The sequence below is a fragment of the Ambystoma mexicanum genome, chromosome 8, assembly GCF_040938575.1.
Source record: "Ambystoma mexicanum isolate Mex_15411 chromosome 8, UKY_AmexF1_1, whole genome shotgun sequence".
NCBI classification, from domain to species: domain Eukaryota; kingdom Metazoa; phylum Chordata; class Amphibia; order Caudata; family Ambystomatidae; genus Ambystoma; species Ambystoma mexicanum.
In genome coordinates, this window is record NC_090929.1 from 1,336,541,748 (window position 1) to 1,336,563,904 (window position 22,157).

Consider the following 22,157-nt stretch of genomic DNA (forward strand, 5'->3'; position numbering starts at 1 on the left):
CACTCTATCCATAACCTACCCTCCCACAAAGCAGATAGCTCTTTGGATCTCTTATTCGTCTCCATCTCTCTTTCAGCCACTGATACTACTGTCACACCATCCACATCTGATCACACAATTGTTTGTACCACCATCTCCTTTCCACCCTATGATCTTTCCTCACCACTTGCTTCACCTAAGACTAAAAGGAAATTTGAACCTTCTGCCACTCCATGCTTTCTCTCCGATCTACAGTTCTCACTCTTCTACTTCACACCTGATGACTCTTCCACCGAAACTTCCTTCTCCAGCTTCCAATCCCAACTATATGAGTCATGCTCGTTTCACTTTCCAGTTCTTACTTTCAACCCTAGCTCTCAGCATCCTCAACAATGGGTCACGTCATTAATATGCTCTCTCCGCACAGACATGAGTCAGGTGCTAACAAATGGAGTTGCACCAACTCACACGAGGACATGCAACTTTACCTCTTTGCCCTGATCTCTCTCATGTCCACTCTTGATAGAGTGAAAAGGGAATTCTATCTAACCCTCATTGACTTTCACTCCAACCATCCTTGCTGGCTACAGGACACACTAAACACACTCCTCACTCCTCCTATCTGTATAACTAGCAATTCCACTCTCACAGCTAATGCCCTAGCTGAATACTTTGCTGCAAACATTTCCAAAATTAGGGACTCTTTTCTGACCTTCCACACACCCCCCCCTACATTTTAAACTCTGCCTACTCTACCATCATCGTTTGCCTCTATCTACCTCTTTAGTCACGCTAAACCTGACAAAGTGCTATCTCTCCTGGTGAAGGCTAACCCTGCTTATGCACCATCAGACCCTCTTGCTCCTCAGCTAGTCAAGCCCATTGCCCCTTTAGTGGCCTCTCACCTTGCTGGACTCGTCAACCTGTTGTTCGACTCTGCTGGCTTTCCCTCAGTTTTTAAAACAGCCACGGTCACCCCGTCCTAAAAAAGCAAGGGGGTGACCTGAACCCACCGGGTAACTTTCACACTGTGCCTCTCCTTCTGCACTACTCTAAAATGCTAAAAACGGTTGTATTCAACCATTTTAGCAATTTCTTAGACATCCACAACCTTCGTGACCCCTACAAGCAAGTTTCCGCTCCTGTTGCTCCATGAAAATTGCTCTCATGAATGTGTCCAACTTCATCACCTCTGCAAAACACTCCAACCTATCCTATATCCTAATTCTTCTTGATATGTCTGCTGCCTTTAACACTGTCAATCACTCTCCTTCTTCTTGGAATGCATGACCAAGTCCTTGCTTGGATTGAATCCTAACTTTAACCTCACCAATTATCTGTCCCCTGGAGCAACAACATCTCTCAACCCACTCATATAACTGTTGGCATACAACAAGACTCTGTCTTGGGTCCGCTCCACTTTACAATCTACATCTCTGCTCTAGGGGCACTCATTTCATCTTTTGGATTCCCCTACCAACTCTTTGTGGACAACACCCAAATCTTCTTCTCTTTTCCTGAACTAACCTCTGATCCCCCTATCAAAATGTCCAACTGTCTCTCTACCATTAAATATTTTATGGCTTTGCACTCGCTGATGTTAAACTCTACCAATGCCGAGGTGCTCTTCTTCCCTGCCAAAGGCTCTTTCTCATCTCTTCCTCTGCCTATCCAGTTACCCCCTGACACTCTCCCCTACTCTTCTTCCATGAGAGAGAGAGCGACAGAGAGAGAGAGAGAGACAGAGTGAGAGAGAGAGAGAGAGAGAGAAAGAGAAAGAGAGAAAGAGAGAGAGAGAGAGACAGAGAGAGAGAGAGAGAGAGAGAGAGAGAGAGAGAGAGAGAGAGAGAGAGAAACCGTGCATGACTGGCAACTGGAGTGCATGGTTTATTTCTAAATAGTTTTTGGAAATGTAGATTCTCAGGATTGTTTTGTGCACCAGATGATTTGCATAGCTGACTTTTCCTCTGCATTTACAATGGCTTGTCCTTTGTGTGTTCCTTTCACAAATTCAGTTTTTCCCATGCGGTTCTACTTTTTGAAAATTAGAACATCATGGCGGCATGAGAATTGTCCGGCTGGAGGATGACGGCGGGCAACCCAGTACCATCTTTTGTATCTACTGTACACCCTCAGTGGATCTGCATCTGCCCTGCTACATCAGTCTGGGTAAACCACTCTGCTGGATACTGCAGCAGAGCTGAGTTTATTCCTCTTCATGAAGCAAGCTATTCAGCAGCCATCGTGCTGAGCACTATACTCTGCCCGCGTCATCAGAGGAGGTCTGCGTTGTGCAATTCTGCTGTCTGTTTTGGAATTCCTGTCCAACGTCCTCTGTAGACAAAAGGCCAGTGTTGGTCCAGATTTCACAGCATAAGAAATACCGCCATGTGAAACATATGGTTTTGCTCTCAGGCTGTAGCTTAACGCAAGACACTCGTTAGCCTGTATTTGCAGTAGTTTGTCTTCCTATGTGCCCAAGAGAAATAAGTAAATAAGGCCCATATTTCAAGCTTGATTTACTCGGATACCCACTGTGAAAGATTACAGCTCCTTAGGGAAATAAAGACGGGGTCAGGGAATTAGTGTACCTAATGGTCATTTTGATGATGGGCCAGCAAATGGAACTCCAAACGTACTGTACACAATTAAGCAGAATGCACTAATGACTGGTTAGAAATGTTATCACCGTTCAGGGTCGTGCAGTAGAACCATCATTTAGACGCAATAAAGACTATATCCAAGTAAACCGATAGATTTTGGACATTGGCAAGTGTGTTTCTTTCATAATCTGGTTATTGCATTCTATGTGTACCAGAGCCGAGACAATAAACGCGTAAAGTCGTCAGCTAGTTCTTAAGAAAAAGCCAATTAAGGGGTAATAGAGCAAAGCATGAGAATTACTATTTGAATTCAAATTGAAGGCTTAAAACTCTTTTCTCTCGTCAACTAGAAACTACAAAACCTTCAGTGGTGGACACCCTGGAATATGAAATAGAGAATTTCCTTAAAGCACAAATATAAGCTAATAGGAGTTATAATATTTGTGACTTTTTCCTATATCTTAACTATGGAATACAGCCACGTCTGCCAGAGCGGTTGGGCAGAGAAGTCCGACTGACCAGGGGAAATGGTCTAACCAATGTTTGTAATGATGGCTGCCATTGCTTGAAGCTCGGTTCTCTGTGGAGTTGCATTATCGGGCCAATGTTGACCAGCATATGGAGAATCGCCCACTCAAAGTGGCAATAGAGGATTGTGAAGTGGGTCAAGTGACACTATTTGAGCAGTGTCAGTTGGGCCTAAAGGGAGGTTTTCTTAGATTTGTATGTTTATGGTCAAACAGCTGACTTGTGGGATCACATTACTCATCATACACACAGTTATATGGGAAACCTGTTTGTCTGTCAGTCTGCAAGTGGATCTTTCTATTTCTTTCATTATCTTTCTATCCATATCGCTGCATCATGGTGTCCCTCTGTCTCTCTACCTTTATTTTCAGCTACCTATTATCTATCTATCTATCTATCTATCTATCTATCTATCTATCTATCTATCTATCTATCTATCTATCTATCTATCTATCTATCTATCTATCTATCTATCTATCTATCTATCTTCCAACCCATCGCTGTGTCATCCATCTTTGGGTCATGCATTCCTCTATTTACCTGTCTATCACACTTTCTGTCCTCCAAAACCTCTTCTGGCTATTCTGATAGTTATATGTCTAGCTACATTGGGCCTGATTTACAAAAGCGTTTTAGAATGGTGAAATCCCACTGAAAAAGGCTTTGTACATAAGGCCCATTGTGTCGACCGACCTCTGTTTTTCTCTGTATTCATCTTAATCCTCTTCTATCTATCACATTACAATTGCTATCTATCCTGCTTTCACCAACTTACATGTCCCTTTCTCCCCACCATCGCCTCTTTCTCGCTTGACTGCCTTTTACCTCCTTTCTCTCTATCATTTGTCTAGTTACCCAATATTTCAACATGTATGTTTGCACATACATCAGCTAGTAAAATGGACAGCCTGGGTAAGTCTGTCATTTCTTATTTGTTGTCATATTTCATGATTCCCTGTTGATCAAAAATACGATTCTTCAGAACCTGGAATGACTTATATACTCCTCCGAGCATAAGCTGTTAACCACTAGTAACCCGAAGTATCTAAGGAATTTACAAATACAGAGATGTCTAACAAATGCATTCTTAAGTAACTAACAGCTGTTATTCAGGGTACATTGGAAAATACCTTGCTGTTCAAATATTCAATGGAATCAACGAGCCACTATGCCTCTAGAAAGAATTGTTATTCAATCATTGAATTTTCCTTGTAAGCCCACTTTTCCTTTAGATACATGACTCATTTCCAACAGGCACACCCTGATTGTGCCGCGTAACAATCACCATGAAAGCGGAACCAATCACAACAAGGACACCATCATCCTGATTAATACCACAGTCCAGGACATTCTGCATTTCAACCGTACCAGGCCAGGCTAGCTCATCAACCAAAGACAAAGGGCTCCAGAAGAGTCTCATGAATTATCTGGCAGACTAACCCATACACCTTACACTACATGCACAGACGCCCCATGTGCATTGCTGGCTAAAATCTGCTTGCACGCCCACCACCAGCATAGCCCCCACAGAGCCATGGAGAGCTCTTGTTGCACAGCTTGCAACGCTGCTTCCCTTATCAGATATCCACATCCTGCTAGAGAAGTAGTTCCCCTGGCTTTCCAGTGCTGTCTGTTAATCAATCTTATGAGCTCAGTTTTTTTATATAGAGACATTTAAGTGTCACTGCAACAAACCTCCTAGAAAGCTAATGATACATAGGATTAGGGGACAACCAGCCTGCTTGCATCAACTCCCTTCCTCTCCCCCTCCTCCCACTAATCTTCTAGCCCTTTCCTGTTTCTTCCAGAACCAAAGACCAAGAGGAAGCCAAATTGCAAATGGTATACCATACATAAGCACTCTTCATTACATCACATAATTGAACTAAATATGTGTTGCTGCTTCTATGCACAAACAGGTAAAGGGTGCAACGTTGTATACCGCATCCCCTATACCAAAACTTTGTTTCACATACCTCTGGCAGCTGTTTGTCAAACCTATAAACCCGGATGATAAGTTATACATCCCTACATGTATTGATATCTGGTGAGAAGGCAATTTTTTACATTGTGATGAGTTGTTCGGCAAGATCTGAATAATAGATTTTTTGGTTGAATTTATCTCAAATCAGAAATCTGGGGCACAATTCTATTGTTGCAGCGTTGTTTGTCCTATGCATAGGTAGTAACACAAACATTGTATTTATTGTTTTAAGTAAGCCAGCTTCAATTCTAGTAAAGATTGCAATGGGAAAGCATTATTCTGTTCAACCATTGATCACATGAAGCTGACTATAAATAAGGTTTAAGGTGAATCCTTAATGAATTTAAAATACAATAATTATGTAAACAACATATATTTAAATAAATGTACACTTCCACAAGGTGCACTATGTGTAGGTATATTTACGACACCCCATGGATGTGTTTGTAGGTCTTCCTACATAGCAGTGTGTTTATAAGAGAGTTAGTTATTATAAATTCCCTTTTGGCATGTTGTTATTATACACATCTTTCTAGTATGTATTATTGGTTATGCACACTTATAAAATAACACACCTGTGCCCGATTAGGATAACCTTTTCCAAGTGCATAATTGACGCTTGGTTCTGTTGGTAGGAAGGCTGGGAACAGCGAAGGGGACTTAATATAGCATGTGTGTTTGTAGAGCACCTAACCACCCCCAGAGGGGAATCCTGTACATCGATGCCTATTGATACCCAACCTTATGCTACTCCTCTTGTCAACCTCAGAAGGATGCAGGACTTGAGCCTGACTTTAAAGAAAGATTCCCAGAGTGGATGCATCAGTTCACTGAGCCCAGGACTTGTGGGCCTTTCAGAATATAAACGTATGCGCCTGACTTAAAAGACAGATTCCTAGAGTGGAGCATCCGTTGACTGAGACCAGGACTTGTGGATCTCTCAGGATATAAACCTATGAGCATGACTTTAAAGACAGATTCCTAGAGTGGATGCATCAGTTCACTGAGCCCAGCACTTGTGGTTCTGTCAGGATAGCAACCTATGAGCCTGACTTTAAAGACAGATTCCTAGGGTGAATGCATCAGTTCACTGAGCCCAGCACTTGTGGATCTCTCAGGATAATAACCTACGAGCCTGACTTTAAACACAGATTCCTAGGGTGGATGCATCAGTTCACTGAGCCCAGGACTTGTGGATCTGTCAGGATGTAAACCTATGAGCCTGACTTTAAAGACAGATTCCTAGAGTGGATGCATCAGTTCACTGAGCCCAGGACTTGTGGGCCTTTCAGAATATAAACCTATGCGCCTGACTTAAAAGACATATTCCTAGAGTGGAGCATTCGTTGACTGAGCCCAGCACTTGTGGATCTCTCAGGATTATAACCTATAAGCCTGACTTTAAAGACAGATTCCTAGGGTGGATGCATCAGTTCACTGAGCCCATGACTTGTGGATCTGTCAGGATATAAACCTATGAGCATGACTTCAAAGACAGATTCCTAGGGTGGATGCATCAGTTCACTGAGCCCAGCACTTGTGGATCTGTAAGGACAATAACCTATTAACCTGACTTTAAAGACAGATTCCTAGGGTGGATGCATCAGTTCACTGAGCCCAGCACTTGTGGATCTCTCAGGATAATAACCTATGAGCATGAATTTAAAGACAGATTCCTAGGGTGGGTGCATCAGTTCACTGAGCCCAGCACTTGTGGATCTCTCAGGATAATAACCTATGAGCCCGACTTTAAACACAGATTCCTAGAGTGGATGCTTCAGTTCACTGAGCCCAGGACTTGTGGATCTGTCAGGATGTAAACCTATGAGCCTGACTTTAAAGACAGATTCCTAGAGTGGATGCATCAGTTCACTGAGCCCAGCACTTGTGAATCTGTAAGGATAATAACCTATGAGCCTGACTTTAAACACAGATTCCTCCAGTGGAAGCATTAGTTCACTGAGCCACCGACGCAACTTGTGAACTTTCCTGTAATGTCAGCTGATGCATATCTGGGCTTGGCTGCTCGGACCACTTGGCAGGTTTGGGTAGTGCAGTACTGCATTCCCTCATGAGAAACCTCAATGGCCATACCATACAAAGCCTATGGGGCTACCCTCCCACTGGGAAGGGGGTGGATAGGGACAATAACCACACCAGTTAGAGGTTTGCTCATACTTGCATGCTGCCAGGTATAATATGATGCATTGCATATTAGCACACTCGGCTGACGAGCAATGCAATGTGAATTGCACATTAATATGCATTGCCCCTTGTTACATATCCAAAATGACTCCCTGCGAAATATCACCACTTTATTTAAAAAAACATGTTATAAGTGATACCTAAGTGCCAGTCTCTATCAATGGACATTAGAAATCACCAAAGTGCAATATAGAAATGTGCATAGAATTAAACGCATTGTTTTGTGCATAGCATATTACCTTTGAAGAGGTAGCACATATCGTTTGCAAGGACCATCCTTTGCAGGACATTTGCAACATCATATTAAATAGGCTTGGACATCACAGAAAGGTGGCGCGCGGTTGCTCAGTGCACAAGGTTGGGGTTGTAAGAGCAGGCGTTCTTGCCGATGAACCTCTTTTACTAGCTTTGGAAGACATGACATTTGTTCAGAAGATTAGTCGGGTTGTAATGTGCGGCATAATTGCACTGTGCCGATGTCCCAGAAGTGGAAACCTAATTGCCTGACAGAACTATAACTTTGCAGCGCGCTCTCACCTTGTTAGGTCCTTTTCTGATGCAGTTCAAATGAAGTCTGGCCGCAGGTGTGCCTAATTTACCTCGCAACAGAACGCGTCGAGTTTAATTGCATAGTGGTTGTTAGGAAAAATTGGTGGGTGGAATATCAAGTGACTTACTGTATGCTGATGGCAGATGGGCGGCAAGAGGCATTGTGGGCTAAGTGTATAGGTGAGCTCAGTTAATACAAGTCTTCACAAGCATGTACAAATAGTTAAGCCATGTGGCGTGTAATCGGGATTTAATTGAAGGGATGGCAGCTCCTTCCTTTCACAAACAGAATTTCGTTTAAGAAGGGAGAAATGACTAGGTACATTGGGTAGTAAAAATAATGCCTACGCACAAACCTAGCACACTTTCATGCTTAACTGCTTGCTCTATGGCAGTTTATTCGTGTTATTTATTAAAGGTGCAACATCTGCACACGAGTTACACAGCATCCAGTACCTTTCCAAGCCGTAGCCTTGTTTATTGGTAGTTAAGATGGACCGATATGTTTTTCTTAATGGTGAAAACCAGAGAAACATATATTCATTTCAATACGAACACCTATTTTTTGAAAAATAAATGTTTTGCCTGTTCCATTTAAAGTTTGAGAATCACATGATAGTAAAAATAAAGTAAATACACATTTCTTAGCATCATTCATTTACACGCTATAAATCAGAAGATGATATGGAGAAATGTAAACAAAAAATGAGCGTTCGCTGATCTACAACTCAATATAACAAGATACTGAACACAAAGCACATGCAAGAATAAGTCAACTCGAGCCAATTTTGATTATATGTATTTTACAGAATACCATCATATATGAAATGTGTCAATCAACTTGTAATTGGTGGTTTGTCACTTTAAGGATGAAAAGCACCATTATTTTCGACCATTATAGCTCCAGCAGCGCACTGAGTACTTTGCAATGCATTCGAGTAACCTCTATTCTAATACAAATAGGGCCCCATTTAGAAAAGCATTTTGCAACGGCACAGTCACTCCGAATAACACTTTGTAAATCAGGCCCACAGGACCAAGTCTACAAAGTGTTTTTCAGTGAGATTTTCCTATTAAAAATGCTTTGTAAATCTGCTACGAAACAACATTTTGCCCTGACTCCAAGATAACAAATATGGCGAGGTCATGAAATGGTATACCTTTTCAAAAGTCTAGCTTAAATATAACTGTGTTGCATAAGCAGGCAACTGAGGAGTTGTGTACGACAATATACACTTTTTAAGATGTCTGGTTCGAAGTACAATATTTCACCAAACATAGACTACAGATATTGTGTAACTTCACTGCAGCCCTCTATTCATAGGGCCTGATTCATGGAATAATTTGCACGGTACATAGGGACAATACGTGCCAAACTGCATGCATGGAAAATCCTGTTTTCATGGAATTGACTGCACAGCACTTTTTTCATACTTTGCAGGGACTTTTCGCAGGCTCGGTACTTCTCTGCGAGTGGCTAGTGTCTTGCGTGACACACCACGCAGAGCATGGGCGTGGCTTGTGCACAGGGCAGGGGGCAGAACTCATAAAACGGGGAAGAACAAGGGAAAATGTGGGTGCTACGAGAGATGGCCCGCAGGCAGCTATTTCGCGACCATTAAGTATTCATGGATACGACTGTGCAACCTCTTGGCAGGGAAATGGCCACGCAAAGCCCTCATTCTATCTGCCACCCGAAGGCAGGAATGCAGACACTTACAAATAGGGTTCATCACCCAGAAGTACAAACATGTGTCGGGTTTAGGGGTGCATGTATGCAGGCAGGGTTCTAATCTAACTTAGGGGTGCACATATGCAGTGTAGCGGGGTGCAGGTACCGTTTACGGGGGTTCGCAATCAACAGTTTTACCTGAGTTATGATAAATCGTATTGATGTTGTCAGGGTGCCGGTAACAATTATGGGGGACTCCATGCAGGGTCCCTGATATGCAGGCCTGCTTGTGGGGGATCCCATACGCTGTTTGAAGGGTGCATGTATTTGGGCCCTGGGAGCATGCAAAGGTAGCTGTTTCTGGCTATTTTTGCTTTGCTTGGGGGCGTATTGGGGGCGTTTCAGCCACGACTTGCTTATAAGGTTAGTTTTCATGAACAATTCTAGAAATTAGAAGGCAGCATACAATTTTGTTCTGCTCATATGCTAATTAAACACCCAATGTCAGACTCACTGTTATAAATAGTAATAAACACAGTGGCAGGCACCTAGAGAGGGAAGGAGAGGCACATTCAAATAGTGAAACAGACACAGGGATGCAAACAATCCCAATGATAGACCCATCCAGTGAAAAACAAGACATGGATCTCTAACAGCATATATGTGAGGGTTCTGGTCTGGCAAATGTCTACCCTGATGTTTAGCCATGAATGCTTCCTATTGTGATCCTGCACAATATTCATCCAATCCAATTTGGTATTGCCTCATATATGACATTACAGTATTATTAATTTAATTACTTCAATTGAACTGTGCATCAATGATTCAACAGCAGTTGCTCTCTGTAATAGCCAGATCTACATGAAAACGTGTAACAGGGTATTGATAACAATAACCACTTCAGTGCTATCAGGTACCAGAGCTGGATTTCATTAAGTGTTCTAATTCATGTATGTCTGGGAGGAAAAAGGCACAATGGTCCTTTTTGTCTGTCCTGTGCAGATATGCCACCAGCACTCCACAATTAGTTAGCCCTTTCTCAGGTGTCTCAAATGCGCCACAATATAAGCATAACATAGAAGACTATTCCCTGGTTGCTGAATTTCCTAGCTGAGGAATGGAAGTGGCAAATAGCCTCTGTTGCAATGCCCTGATGTAGAAGTTTTGATATTTCAAGTACCTTCAATTGAGGTAGACCTTGTCCCTGGGAAACTCATTGGGACCATTCTAAAAGGCTGGAAACCTGAGGATCCACACTAAAATCACATAATATTTAATTACAGAAGGGAACACTGTGTCCCCAAGAGAACAACCATCCTTCTCCAGTTACATGGGCTTAAGAAAATCCTAACTTTGCTAGGTTTTGGCAACCAAGTTGAACTGTTACAGCTGCTTACATTACCACTTCCAGGCTACTATAACTTTGTATATATAGAGTTGTCGTGCACACCAGTAAAACAACAGCAACAGGTAGAAAACGAAGCATGTATACACATTATTGTCTAAAACCACAATACCACATAACTCCTTGCATGCCATGCCCACATTCACACTCTATTAAACTAAGAATTGCATCTAGAACATTATGCTTAAATCATGTATATCGGACTAGTGGCTTTAAGTATCTAAATAAACTGATCTGGTCTTAAGAACCATGTCACAAATTTAGATCAGAAACAGAAGGGTACATCATGCCTGTTTCCTTCAACTACAAATGCTAAGGCAGCAAATTAACCTTGGCAAAGACATTGACTACAAAGGGACTTCTTAAAAATTGAGAAGCAACTTAAAAATACACATTTTTCCATTAAGCCTTTCTTATTGAGTCAGCATAATTTGAAGGCCAAAAGGTCATAAACGGACAAGAAAATAAACTTAAGGGACGGCCCAGCATCAAGGGCAAATATGATAACAATACCTTTCCAAGTGATAGTCTGCAGGATCCTACAAGTTCCAGGAAATAGACACTAGTCCTAGCTGTGAAAGTGTCCTGACCTTTAATATTCTAGTCGATCCCTTCTCCTCATATTGCTCCACAGCACTCTGAAGTACCTCCACATGGCATGTGATGCTGTACAAAACATGGAATAATAGCTACTTTGAAACCTTTTGTCTGGACCGCTCAAATAAGACCAATTCATAAGCATCAAGCAGCCCACCGTTTAACCGAGGATAAGCCTAGGTTTGCTCACTATTTAACCACAGCTTGAAAATAAAGGGCCTTGTCCCATCAAAGTCTATGTAGAAGCTAGAGATCTCTTTTCTGGTTTGTTGTTCTATATGTTTCTCAATTTATTGGAACGTGAACAATCTTCCACAAAAGCTGACAGAGATTTATATTTTTCATTCATTAATTCATAAACTATTTTCCTTACTTCATTTTACTTTGAGTTAAACATTCTGTGTCATAATGAGGAATGAAATGAAAGCTAAATATAGTCTTTATTTTGTGGCCAATTGTAGAATGCCGTGCCCAAAAGCATACTCCCTGTCATTTCAAGGTACCCCTGTAATAACTCAATTGGTATGGTACTAATTCGTATTAAATGTATATTTTAACTATTGAGTCGTTTTGGTATTAGCTCATATTTTATTTTTATCTTTATCTTTGTGGTCTCAGAATTATCCATCCATTTGGTTTGAATGTGATCAAATCTCTGCCAATGCAATCTTTTTACACAAGTGGCTCGGTAGTTTATTTGATAATATGGTAAAGTGTGATGATATGGCCTGGTTAATCTATTCTGTAAAATGTTTTAATATTTGAAGTTACTATTAAAATGCAATTATGGCATATTTATTAAGATTTTTGATTGCATGTCAAGTCAAAATGTTGGCATATTTAACACTGAATTGATTTTATATTTTTCAGGTTCTTCTTAAAGTTTTTCCTCAAGTGCAATCAGAACTGTCTGAAAAATGCTGGCAATCCACGAGACATGCGAAGGTTTCAGGTACGGATATCATATTTTCACAACATTTTTACATTTGACTTCATCCTGAATGCTTTGTAATTCGGTCTCCATTGTTATCTGTCAATCAAGAGTGAACGAAATGCATATACCTTCAGGTCTGTTACAATTCCTGAACTTTCACCAGTAGTTGCACAATGACATTAGTTTCTGTTTCCATAGATGAACTAAAACTCCCCCTATGCTATTAAGCTCTTTCAAATGAAAATCAATGTTATACAGAATCATATACGTTATCTTGCTTTTGACTTGCTGTTTATATCCATTCAGACATCTTCTTTAATACTGAAATACCATCAGGTGCTCTTCCCATCTCCCAAAACCTAGGAGCAGTTTAAAGACAAATGCCTGAAACGAGTGATGGCATACCTCTCCATTCACCCCACAGCCCATGTTATCTTGAATGCTCCACACATCACCACCATAGTGGTTTTAAAATGCTGAGCCTTGTCCTTTAGAATCGAATAGTACTCCCCATCCCCCATATAAGGTAACAGCCAGACCATTGTCTGTATGGGCAAAATACATGTTGTCAAGGAGACCAGGAAAGGGGAAAAGTTGGAAAAGTCAGGGAGACTAAAATGTACAGACTTAACTCATAACATGTAGGGAATTTAAAACATGCGGGTGAGGGATAGTGATCGTTGAGATGAATGAATAGCTTTTAGTATTTTGCAAGACGAAAATGTGATTAATTTATTGGCCACAACATCTTATAACCACAGCCAATTTTATTTAACATACATATCCCCAGCAAACAAAAATGTAGATGACATATCCAGGCTTCCAGAAAACACATGTTTTGGAAACTGCTAATGTTTGACATGGTGAAGCAAGGATTTAGTCAGGCTATAAAACTGTTATTCTATGAGGCTACGTCCCTGGATTCAAACCAGGCAAACATTTGCCTGAGCCTTTAAATCACTTTACCTTGTCATCAAAACCATCAATTACTTCACTTACATCCATAATACAGTTTGTAAATATAACTCTACGTATCAACTTTGATCTACACATTCCTAATGTTCATTCTCCTCCCATCCAACAATACTGTAAGCAAACGGTGTCTAATTTGTAACCAAAGCTCAAAAATCTATTTCATGTACCTCACGCAAGGAAGAGATTGGGGTTCGAAGACGGTGAGGCGTTGGTAGCATTTGTTCTCATTAACCAAGGCAACAAACTAGGGCAGACGTTGTATAATTTGTAACACATCTTGTCTAACACATTCTTTGTCATTTCTTATAGACTGCTAATAGAAATGGAACGCTTACTATATTTGAACACTTGCAGGCCAATGGATAAAAAACAATGCATTGGACCTCAGTGGGATTTTATCGAAACATTCTTCCATTAAATGCTGTTGTCTATGGTTTGTTTAATGCAAGTAATATGCTTCCTTGGTGATTGGTATAACTATCTATAAAGCATGAAATGGACTATGGTAATATTATTTCGAATTCTGCTTGCACAAAGCAGTTTTATTTCAACAATTGTATGACACATTTTTATTTATTTAAAACTTTGTTTATTAAGGGAACGGTTCACAGCAAGACAATTCTCATAAGCAGTGCAGCACAGCATGTGCATCATTTCGACAATGACATACATCTGTGGCAATGAGGCATTTTACAAACACTTTCAAACAAACGTTTATAACAGATATAGGGCTTGATTTACAAAGCATTTTCAATGGCATTGCCCAGTTGTAAACTACTTTTGTAAATCAGGCCCATGATGTTAAAATGATGAACATCAGGTAACATGGAAAGATAACTGACACTGCAGAAAGGGCTACTTAAGGAGCTCACAAAAAAGATAGCTCGTGAACAACACAAAATCACTTTATTTTATGGAATTGAAAATTGAATTATTACCAATCCAGTGATTTTGAAGTATCAATCTTGACATAAAACAATCACCATGGCTAAATATAAGCATGACACACATTTAGATGAAAACAGTTTAAAAAGAAGGGCCTGTGTTCATTCAGACATTTTAAAAGAGCTGTAGGTGAAAGATATTTCAAGAATGCCGTAGAGCCAAGCTGCCGTGTTCCATGTATCTCAGCATCAATTGACGTCTGTGATATTGATCCACCCGAGCAGAGCCGAAGGTCAAACCTGAAATGAGTGGAAATGTCCACGTTGCCTTACCGATGACTAAAAGATGCATCACTTGTGAGTGATCTTGTGGTCGACAGTTAGGTCAGTAGTCACTAGAATGACTTCCACTGGTCTCTTTAGCTAATCTCCCTGACTCTCAAAAGGTTTAACTGTCCTTAGCTTCGTGTCATGTCGTAAAGACTATTTTAAACTGGTTTCACTATCTCAGCACCTTTCCAAAGATTCATTGTAGAAATAAGTCAATATAGCAACACAACATAAAGCATGGCAGCTTTTCTCTTTTTTCACTTCACTCTACTGCAGTGTTTTCCCATGGTGAGTGACCTATATTTAGATGACAAAACAACTGCAGTTCTCTTTTTCCACCTTTTCATACTTCTTTCGAACCCTGACATGAGACTTTAAGATGTAACATGTGCAGATGTGAATCTCTATTTATATGATGCGGGTGGCCAACAAGAGAGCGCTGTACTTTAATTAGACATACTGTAGAAAATGATAAAGATTATTTATTTCAGTTGCATGCCAATTGCATTTCAAATTAAAGTTTGCGACGTTAAGGATGCAGCCAATTTCACAAGCTCTAAACATAGGCATTGACTGCACACGCAATTGAGTTACCTTAATCATAGTCCTTAAACTCACACATTTTCAAAAACAACCCAAATCACCAGCTGCCGTTTTGCCTTAGCCTTATTTGCTATGATGCAAATAATGGCAAACAAAAGCCAACACAATTAATTATTGTGACTCAGATGGGTGCATGTATATGGTCTGTGTATGTAGATGTGCACAAGGTTTGCAGATGTATTTGCCATCACTATTTGCTACCTCCATCAAAATGAGTTCTGGTAGGAGGCATCGCTCTAGAAACTCTAAGCCCTGTCTCTCTTAGGGTGCATACATCCACTGAAGAAGATCATTTATTTAACCCAGTTACCACCTATGTTTTCAAATGCTTACTACTTCCACTCTTTATGAGGGCACCCTTAATCCTTATTTTAACTTAATGTTGGGCTTCTTGAGTGGAGTGTCTTTATGTTCTCAGTTTCCTCTTTTTAAATTATGTAGATCAGAAAGAATATTCCCCATAGATCAGTTAAGATAGCCAGATCTACTAACTCGGAAAGAGCTGTAAGGCTTACATTTTGTATTGATCCAGAGGCTAATGTATTATGTATGCAAGTTGTTCTGTATCAGGCCAACACATTAATTAATCTCTAAAAATATCGTTACCTATTGTGACAAGTACTGCACAAAGTTACATCAAGGTCAGTACAATATTTCGGATAGATTTGAACCACTTTATTGATAGATATTCTTTAGTAGGTTTGTGGATTTTTCCAGTTTTCCATTATCTGATTCTACCAAGAATCAGTTTCCAGCCAACGGACAGTCAGTGCCAATCACCATGGCAGTGCCTATCATATTAATTGAAGACAGTATTTCACAACTCAGGTTGAATGCAATCATTACATACGTAAAAGGTTTCGAATCATAGCTATGCAATTGAAAAGGGAATTATCCAAAAATCAATGATATTGATTACAAACATCCCAATGAACCCTATTATCCAATGCGTCCACCTTAGAGTCACACTTTTAATGTATTTTGAAAGTATGGATCCATGTTATGGAGTGAGTGAGTTACTAAGCAGAACGCTATCAAATACATTCAACATCAGCTGGGTAAATGAGCTGTTGAAACAACAAAACTAGGGGCCTAATTCATGGAACGTTTAGAGTGGAGCAAAGTGACTTGGCACTGCCACGAAACACATTCCACCGGGCCTAATTCACAGAGCGGTGCAAAGTGTATTTTTGTGGATCAAAGTAACTTTGCACTGCAAAAGTACTCTTTGCACCGCACAAAATGGGCCTAATGTAACATTTAAGAAAAGGATTACAATAGTAAATCCAGGAACAAGTAAGTTGTGTAGATATGCACATTCCCACATAAAGGCACACAATGTATTACTTTAAATGTTTCAAGAAGAAGCTCAATACTATTCTGAAGTCAAAAGCATTGCTACATTAAAGAGAGCATTCCTTGTCAAAAACTGAGAGATCACTAATAACAAGCCTGAAGGTGAATATTATCAACCGATCTAAATACCATGATCAATAAACAAGTGAAAAGGCATACTTACCCAATCATCAGAAAAGTAATCTATGTATTCATATCTCACCTGAATCCTTTTATCAATGGATTACACACCAGAATGATGACTCAAGCATTTAGTATGGGCATACATATTTGTATTGATGGAAGTTCAAATTTCTGTTGCACATATAAGTATCACATTACCACATATGTGATTGTTTTCAATGTGTCCCTTTTATTTGTAGTTATAGTTTTATGTTTCTGCTTCTTAGCTGTTTTCTTTGTTTTCTCACTTTTCTTTATGAATGTGACTAAATGCACTGAAAACGCTGTTTAACCACAATTCGAATCAAATACAATTTGAGGCAACATTTTGGAACACAGTTGGAGTCTACATGTGTGTCTTTGTGTGTGTTGGGAGTGGGACTGTATAAAGACTTCGAGAGCATTGGTTGAAAAAGATGTTGTGGAATAGAATTCAACCATTCAGATAAAAGTGTTGGTGCAGTAGGAAACGGGGCAAGTGTGGTGATTTAAGGTGCTACTGGTTGAAAACATTTTAACTGAATGTATCTGTTATTATAAAATACATTTGAATATGTGATTAGCATGGGAAGGTCTCCTACATAAACACAATCAGAATTTTAAGCCGCAATCTAGCACAAGCACACCATTTTTAGCATGTTTTTTAGAAAATGAAGCAGATGATTATGTATTGTTTAAATGTCTACCAGATGTTTATTCTGAAGAGAACATTTTAAGGGGACAGAATGTTGTGTTTTAAAAATGTTGATAACATGCAATGATTATCTGTTTTCTAGGTTGTTGTATCAACAACAGTCAACGTTGACGGCCATGTCCTGGCTGTCTCAGACAACATGTTTGTACACAACAACTCCAAACACGGAAGGCGGGCTCGCCGCCTTGACCCTTCAGAAGGTACGACTCCTTCTTATCTGGAAAATGGTAGGCACACATTTACATGTCTTTTTTTTATTTGCAATGCTTTTTTGCTTCATATTTTATTTTGATACAGCAATTCTCAGATCATTTACATATTTCTTTCCTCCCCTTACCATTGACAAGTTTGCTCATGTGAACAGAGCATTAGTATAGCCAAGGTCAAATCAGGGAGAATACATACTTCATGTATCACTTCTAAATCACCATCATTCTAAAACGAAATATTGTTTGCAGTCTCTACTAGTCTCATATATCTTTTAGGGCATTCTTTTCAAAAACATGCTTTGCTTGCAGCTTCTCTTGCAGTTTCATTTATTTAATATTATTTTGGCTTGTCACAGTCCTTGATCCAGAGGAGCATTCCCAGGTTATACATGTAAGTTTATGCGGTTCCAAAACATTGCCACATCTGCAAAGAATTTACTGTTGGGTCGGTTTCCTGTTGCTAGGCCACACTCCTACGAATGAACAGAGTACATTTTTCAGAGAGAAAAATAGTCAGGCAATGTTTGTGTTTCACTGGTTTTTACTTTATTGACTTATTTCAAGTGCTCCAGATGGATAAAAAACAGTACCAAAAGGAAGAGAAAGAACTTTCAAAGTTATCTCTGGTCTTTGGGAAATTCTAAAAAAATAGTTGAATCATTTTGTTGCTAGTCCTTGAAATGTATTTAAACCAGATAAAAACGAGATTGATGCGTCTATAACCGGAATTTACAAAAAACAGAAGCAGTTGCAAAGATTGATAGACTTTACAGTAAAACTGTCATTTAAAATGTTGCTATTTTTCACTGCACAAGATGTGTGGAACCGAGTCCAGTTTACTTTAAATGTTACATTTAATGGTAATTTTTGTGTAGCATTCTAATTATATCAGTTCACAATTCTAATTATATCAGTTCACCATTTTTCTTGTTACAGTATTGTTAAATAACTATTGTTAGAAAACATATGTGAAGTTTCTGTTGAATGAAACTCATTATTAGAAATACAAGTGAAAAGTTGAATTTTGGAGAGACACAAGGGCATGTGGATCTAATTGATCATGCTAAATACTGGGTTTTCTTGTTGCATCTCTTGCTAACCACGGATTTCAGTTTTTTCACATTTCTATAAATAACTTTTTCACTATGAGTAAAATAAATGGTAATAATTTTAGTAACCTTAACAGGATGAAAGGCTGGGTCATGCCTTTGGAATTCGGAATGCTGGTGTTCTGGCCACCCTTGTTTTGCAGATTAACAGACCCTCCTAGCTTCAGCATTATCATACATATATTATTTTATGGCTTTTTGAGAGGTCCCTTTTATTGGATGAGTTCAATGCCAGAAGGCAGGCTAACAGTAAAGGTCCATGATGCATCATGACCTCCCTACTATGAATTGCGCTTCTGAACTTCATTCCTTTGATTTGTAACTGCTCTAACATTTTTGGCATTATAGCTCCATGGATTTATTTTTATGTACACATTTTTGCATACATTATTATTAATTGATATGGTGACATTCCAGAAAGTGAGATGTCTACCTTTGGATTTTTTTGGATATTTATTGACTTAATCTCTTGAATAATGAGTGCAGAATATTTGTTTAAATTTGTTTTCTGTACTTCAGGTTTTCTGGGTCATGTGAATGAGCCATAATGCCGGGAGGATAGCTCAGGGGAAAAGCGTTTGTCTTGGAAGCAATACAATGCATAGCAACACAAGTTAGAATCCCGGTCTTGTGCTTAGAAACTGGTCTCCGGTATTAAGCGGGTTATAAGAGAACAATTAAAATTATATGTGTGGATATAAGAGAACAATTATAATTATATGTGTGGATCTCCGAATTTGAAATCAAGACAGAGTTGGAATACTTTCATTTGCTTGCTAATATCTGATATTAAATAACGAAAAATGAAAAGTGGAAAAAATGTCATTAGGAGGAGGTAAACGGACCAGAGGTGGTGAGGGGAAAAGAGGGTGCCATGTGATATTGGGGAGATTGGGGAAGTCTGAGGACCAATTTCAGAGCTTGAACTTTTTCACATAACCAGTGTTATAGCAATATTAATTGGGTTATAGGAGAAAATGGGATCAGGAATAAAAGTGCCTCACAAGAATAACCAGAGTCATTTTACAAATAACTGGGGTTATTTTATGGATAATCAGGGTTATTATACAGATAACCGGGGTTATTTGTAGTACATTACTATTATCAAGCTTATACTAACCGTGGGTTTGGGAAACCGTTTGTCTTTAAAAATGAGAGAGTTCAAAAAATAAGATTAATAAAAAAAGTGGAATGTCACATCTACAGTCAGGTGGGGTAATGGGTGTGGCCAAAGGATATGGCTAGTGGGTTACTTTAAGGAACTGAATGTTGCAGTATGAAATGTGGACACGGTCAAAGGCCATGGCTAGTGGGCTCGACAAAACCTATTCGGTCAACATGTCAAGGGACCACAGTGAAAGGCTGTGGCCATTGGCCAGGGTCGAGGTCCATGGCTAGTGGGCCTGTTTAGGAAACCTATTGGAGCATTATGTAGGGTGGTCACAGCCAAAGGCAATGGCTGGTGGGACAGGAAGAAAGCTATTGGGGCACCAAGTAAAGGAGCCACGGCCAAAGGCCAGGGCCAATGGTCATGGGTGAAGACCATGGCTAGTGAGCAGCAAAGAAAGGTAGTGTCTTAAAAGATACAGAGCCAGAGGCCCTGTCTGTTGGTCCCAAAAGACATGTAGAGTGGCCATGGTGTTCGGCCGCGGCCATCTAGTGGGTCCAAAATATGCATATGGCCAAATGACATGGCTAGTGGCCCCTAAAGAATCTATGGTGTAACAAAACCCTTGAAATTCACTGAAAAAACCTTAGTTAAGGTGCAGTTAAATTGTGCAGATTTATCGCAACAAAATACTTGAAATTCTGAAAATATGGGCAGTCATGACCAGCTTAACTCGGCCAATGAGGCAAGAGCAATGCTGAATTATACTCTATAAGTATAACAACACGAAAAATGCAATTCACCAGCCACACATAATGTTTGAAAAAGCCAAAAGGGTAAAACAATACTCGCTTCGTGCATCGTAGCACAACCCGTGGATCTGCTGAGTAGCAGGGACATAAATGATTCTCTTTATTAGAGAAAAATATAATAAAGGCTGCCTAAAGCACACGAGTCATTACAATCTATGACGTCGTGTTTATCACTTTCATAGGCACTCAATATAGGTGTGTATTTTGCCTAGCAACCATCACTAATGAGGTTCACAATTAAGAAGGCTGAGGCCTTTCCCTTAGTCTTCCACTTCCCGAGGGAGGGAGAAAACCAGCAACATTATGGGTTCAAGTAAGCATGCGTAGCCCTGTTGTGTTAGACATTTGGGTGAGTTCCAAACTCATTCTCTTATAATGAGCTATTAAGATCTTAGCAAAACACCAGTATTTATTTTAATATGCTGTCTGAAGGAGAATGTGAGATCAAACACAAAACGCCACATTTTAGGAACCCCTGTGTTTGCAACTGTGTAACAGACAGGAAATGCACATTTTTTCCAATCTAAGGAAGGGATCATTTTGTGTTTGTCTAAATGATGCAGATGCATTTTTTTTTTGTTAAGCGTGCTAGCCATTTACTGTTCCTGAAAAACAAATAGACAAATAGACACATACCAGCAACCTTGAGAGTGTAAATGTGCACACCCAAACTACACCCAAATTGTTTTTTTTTCTAAATAGGGTACTTAACAGTTTTTTCTATAATCATTTGTGCCATGCTGAGCACAATTTGAATACACGCAGACATTAAACCCCGTTGATGCTTTCAATTTATAAAACAAAAGTAAGCTACATGTGCATAACATTATGAAATGGTTTTGATCGTCTGCATATTTACTTTTTTTTAACCCATGGGTGGGGTTTATACATACTTAGACGAAGGTTACAAGCAAACAGGAGTCCGATTATTAAATCCCCACAGATTCATAATCCTTTTTTCAATGTGATAACCCATTGAAGCGTCCTTTGTGTCGGCAAAAAAATCTCCAAATTATTGTTATACAAAGAAAAAAGGGCGTTTGTTTTTTGCATTCATCTTTATCGTCGAGTTGACATGCATGTTTTTGTAGAGACAGTACAAGCACAGTGTGGGCAATGCCTTGTGTTTTGCGGCTGCTTCCTAACACCTCATTATCCAATCATCGAATGTTCACCAGCAGCGCATGTGCACACTCACAGGCAGTTTCCAAGTGAACTAATTCCCCCTGCTGCTGCTGTCGTGGAAGCCTGCCACGAAATCCCTTCCCCGCACAAAAAAGATGGCACATTATTTACAGTTCCTAAATATAACCCAGGGAAAGACGGGTTGCTAGACCTTCAAGCAGGGCATTGGTCTGCAGAGTTCTTTGTATTTTTGTCTTGTCACATTTTTCCTCCCCTGAATGCAAGCCCTGCCCAAGCGCCGGGCCTGCAGCATGGAGCTGATTTGCATGCCAAG

The 22,157-nt window shown here is 39.8% G+C and overlaps 1 protein-coding gene across 20 annotated transcripts in view; it reads left to right on the forward strand.

Annotated features, from left to right (window-relative positions):
• EBF3 (EBF transcription factor 3) overlaps positions 1–22,157 on the forward strand; it is a 201,689-nt gene that overhangs the window by 106,745 nt on the left and 72,787 nt on the right. For 14 of the 20 annotated variants that reach the window (XM_069611467.1, XM_069611461.1, XM_069611451.1 and 11 more), the window contains exons 7-8: positions 12,393–12,474; positions 17,543–17,687. In XM_069611467.1, coding sequence (XP_069467568.1) covers positions 12,393–12,474; positions 17,543–17,687 — 227 coding nt within the window. The remainder of the gene's footprint in view (positions 1–12,392; positions 12,475–17,542; positions 17,688–22,157) is intronic. The other 6 variants (XM_069611456.1, XM_069611457.1, XM_069611459.1 and 3 more) reach the window with 1 other exon arrangement.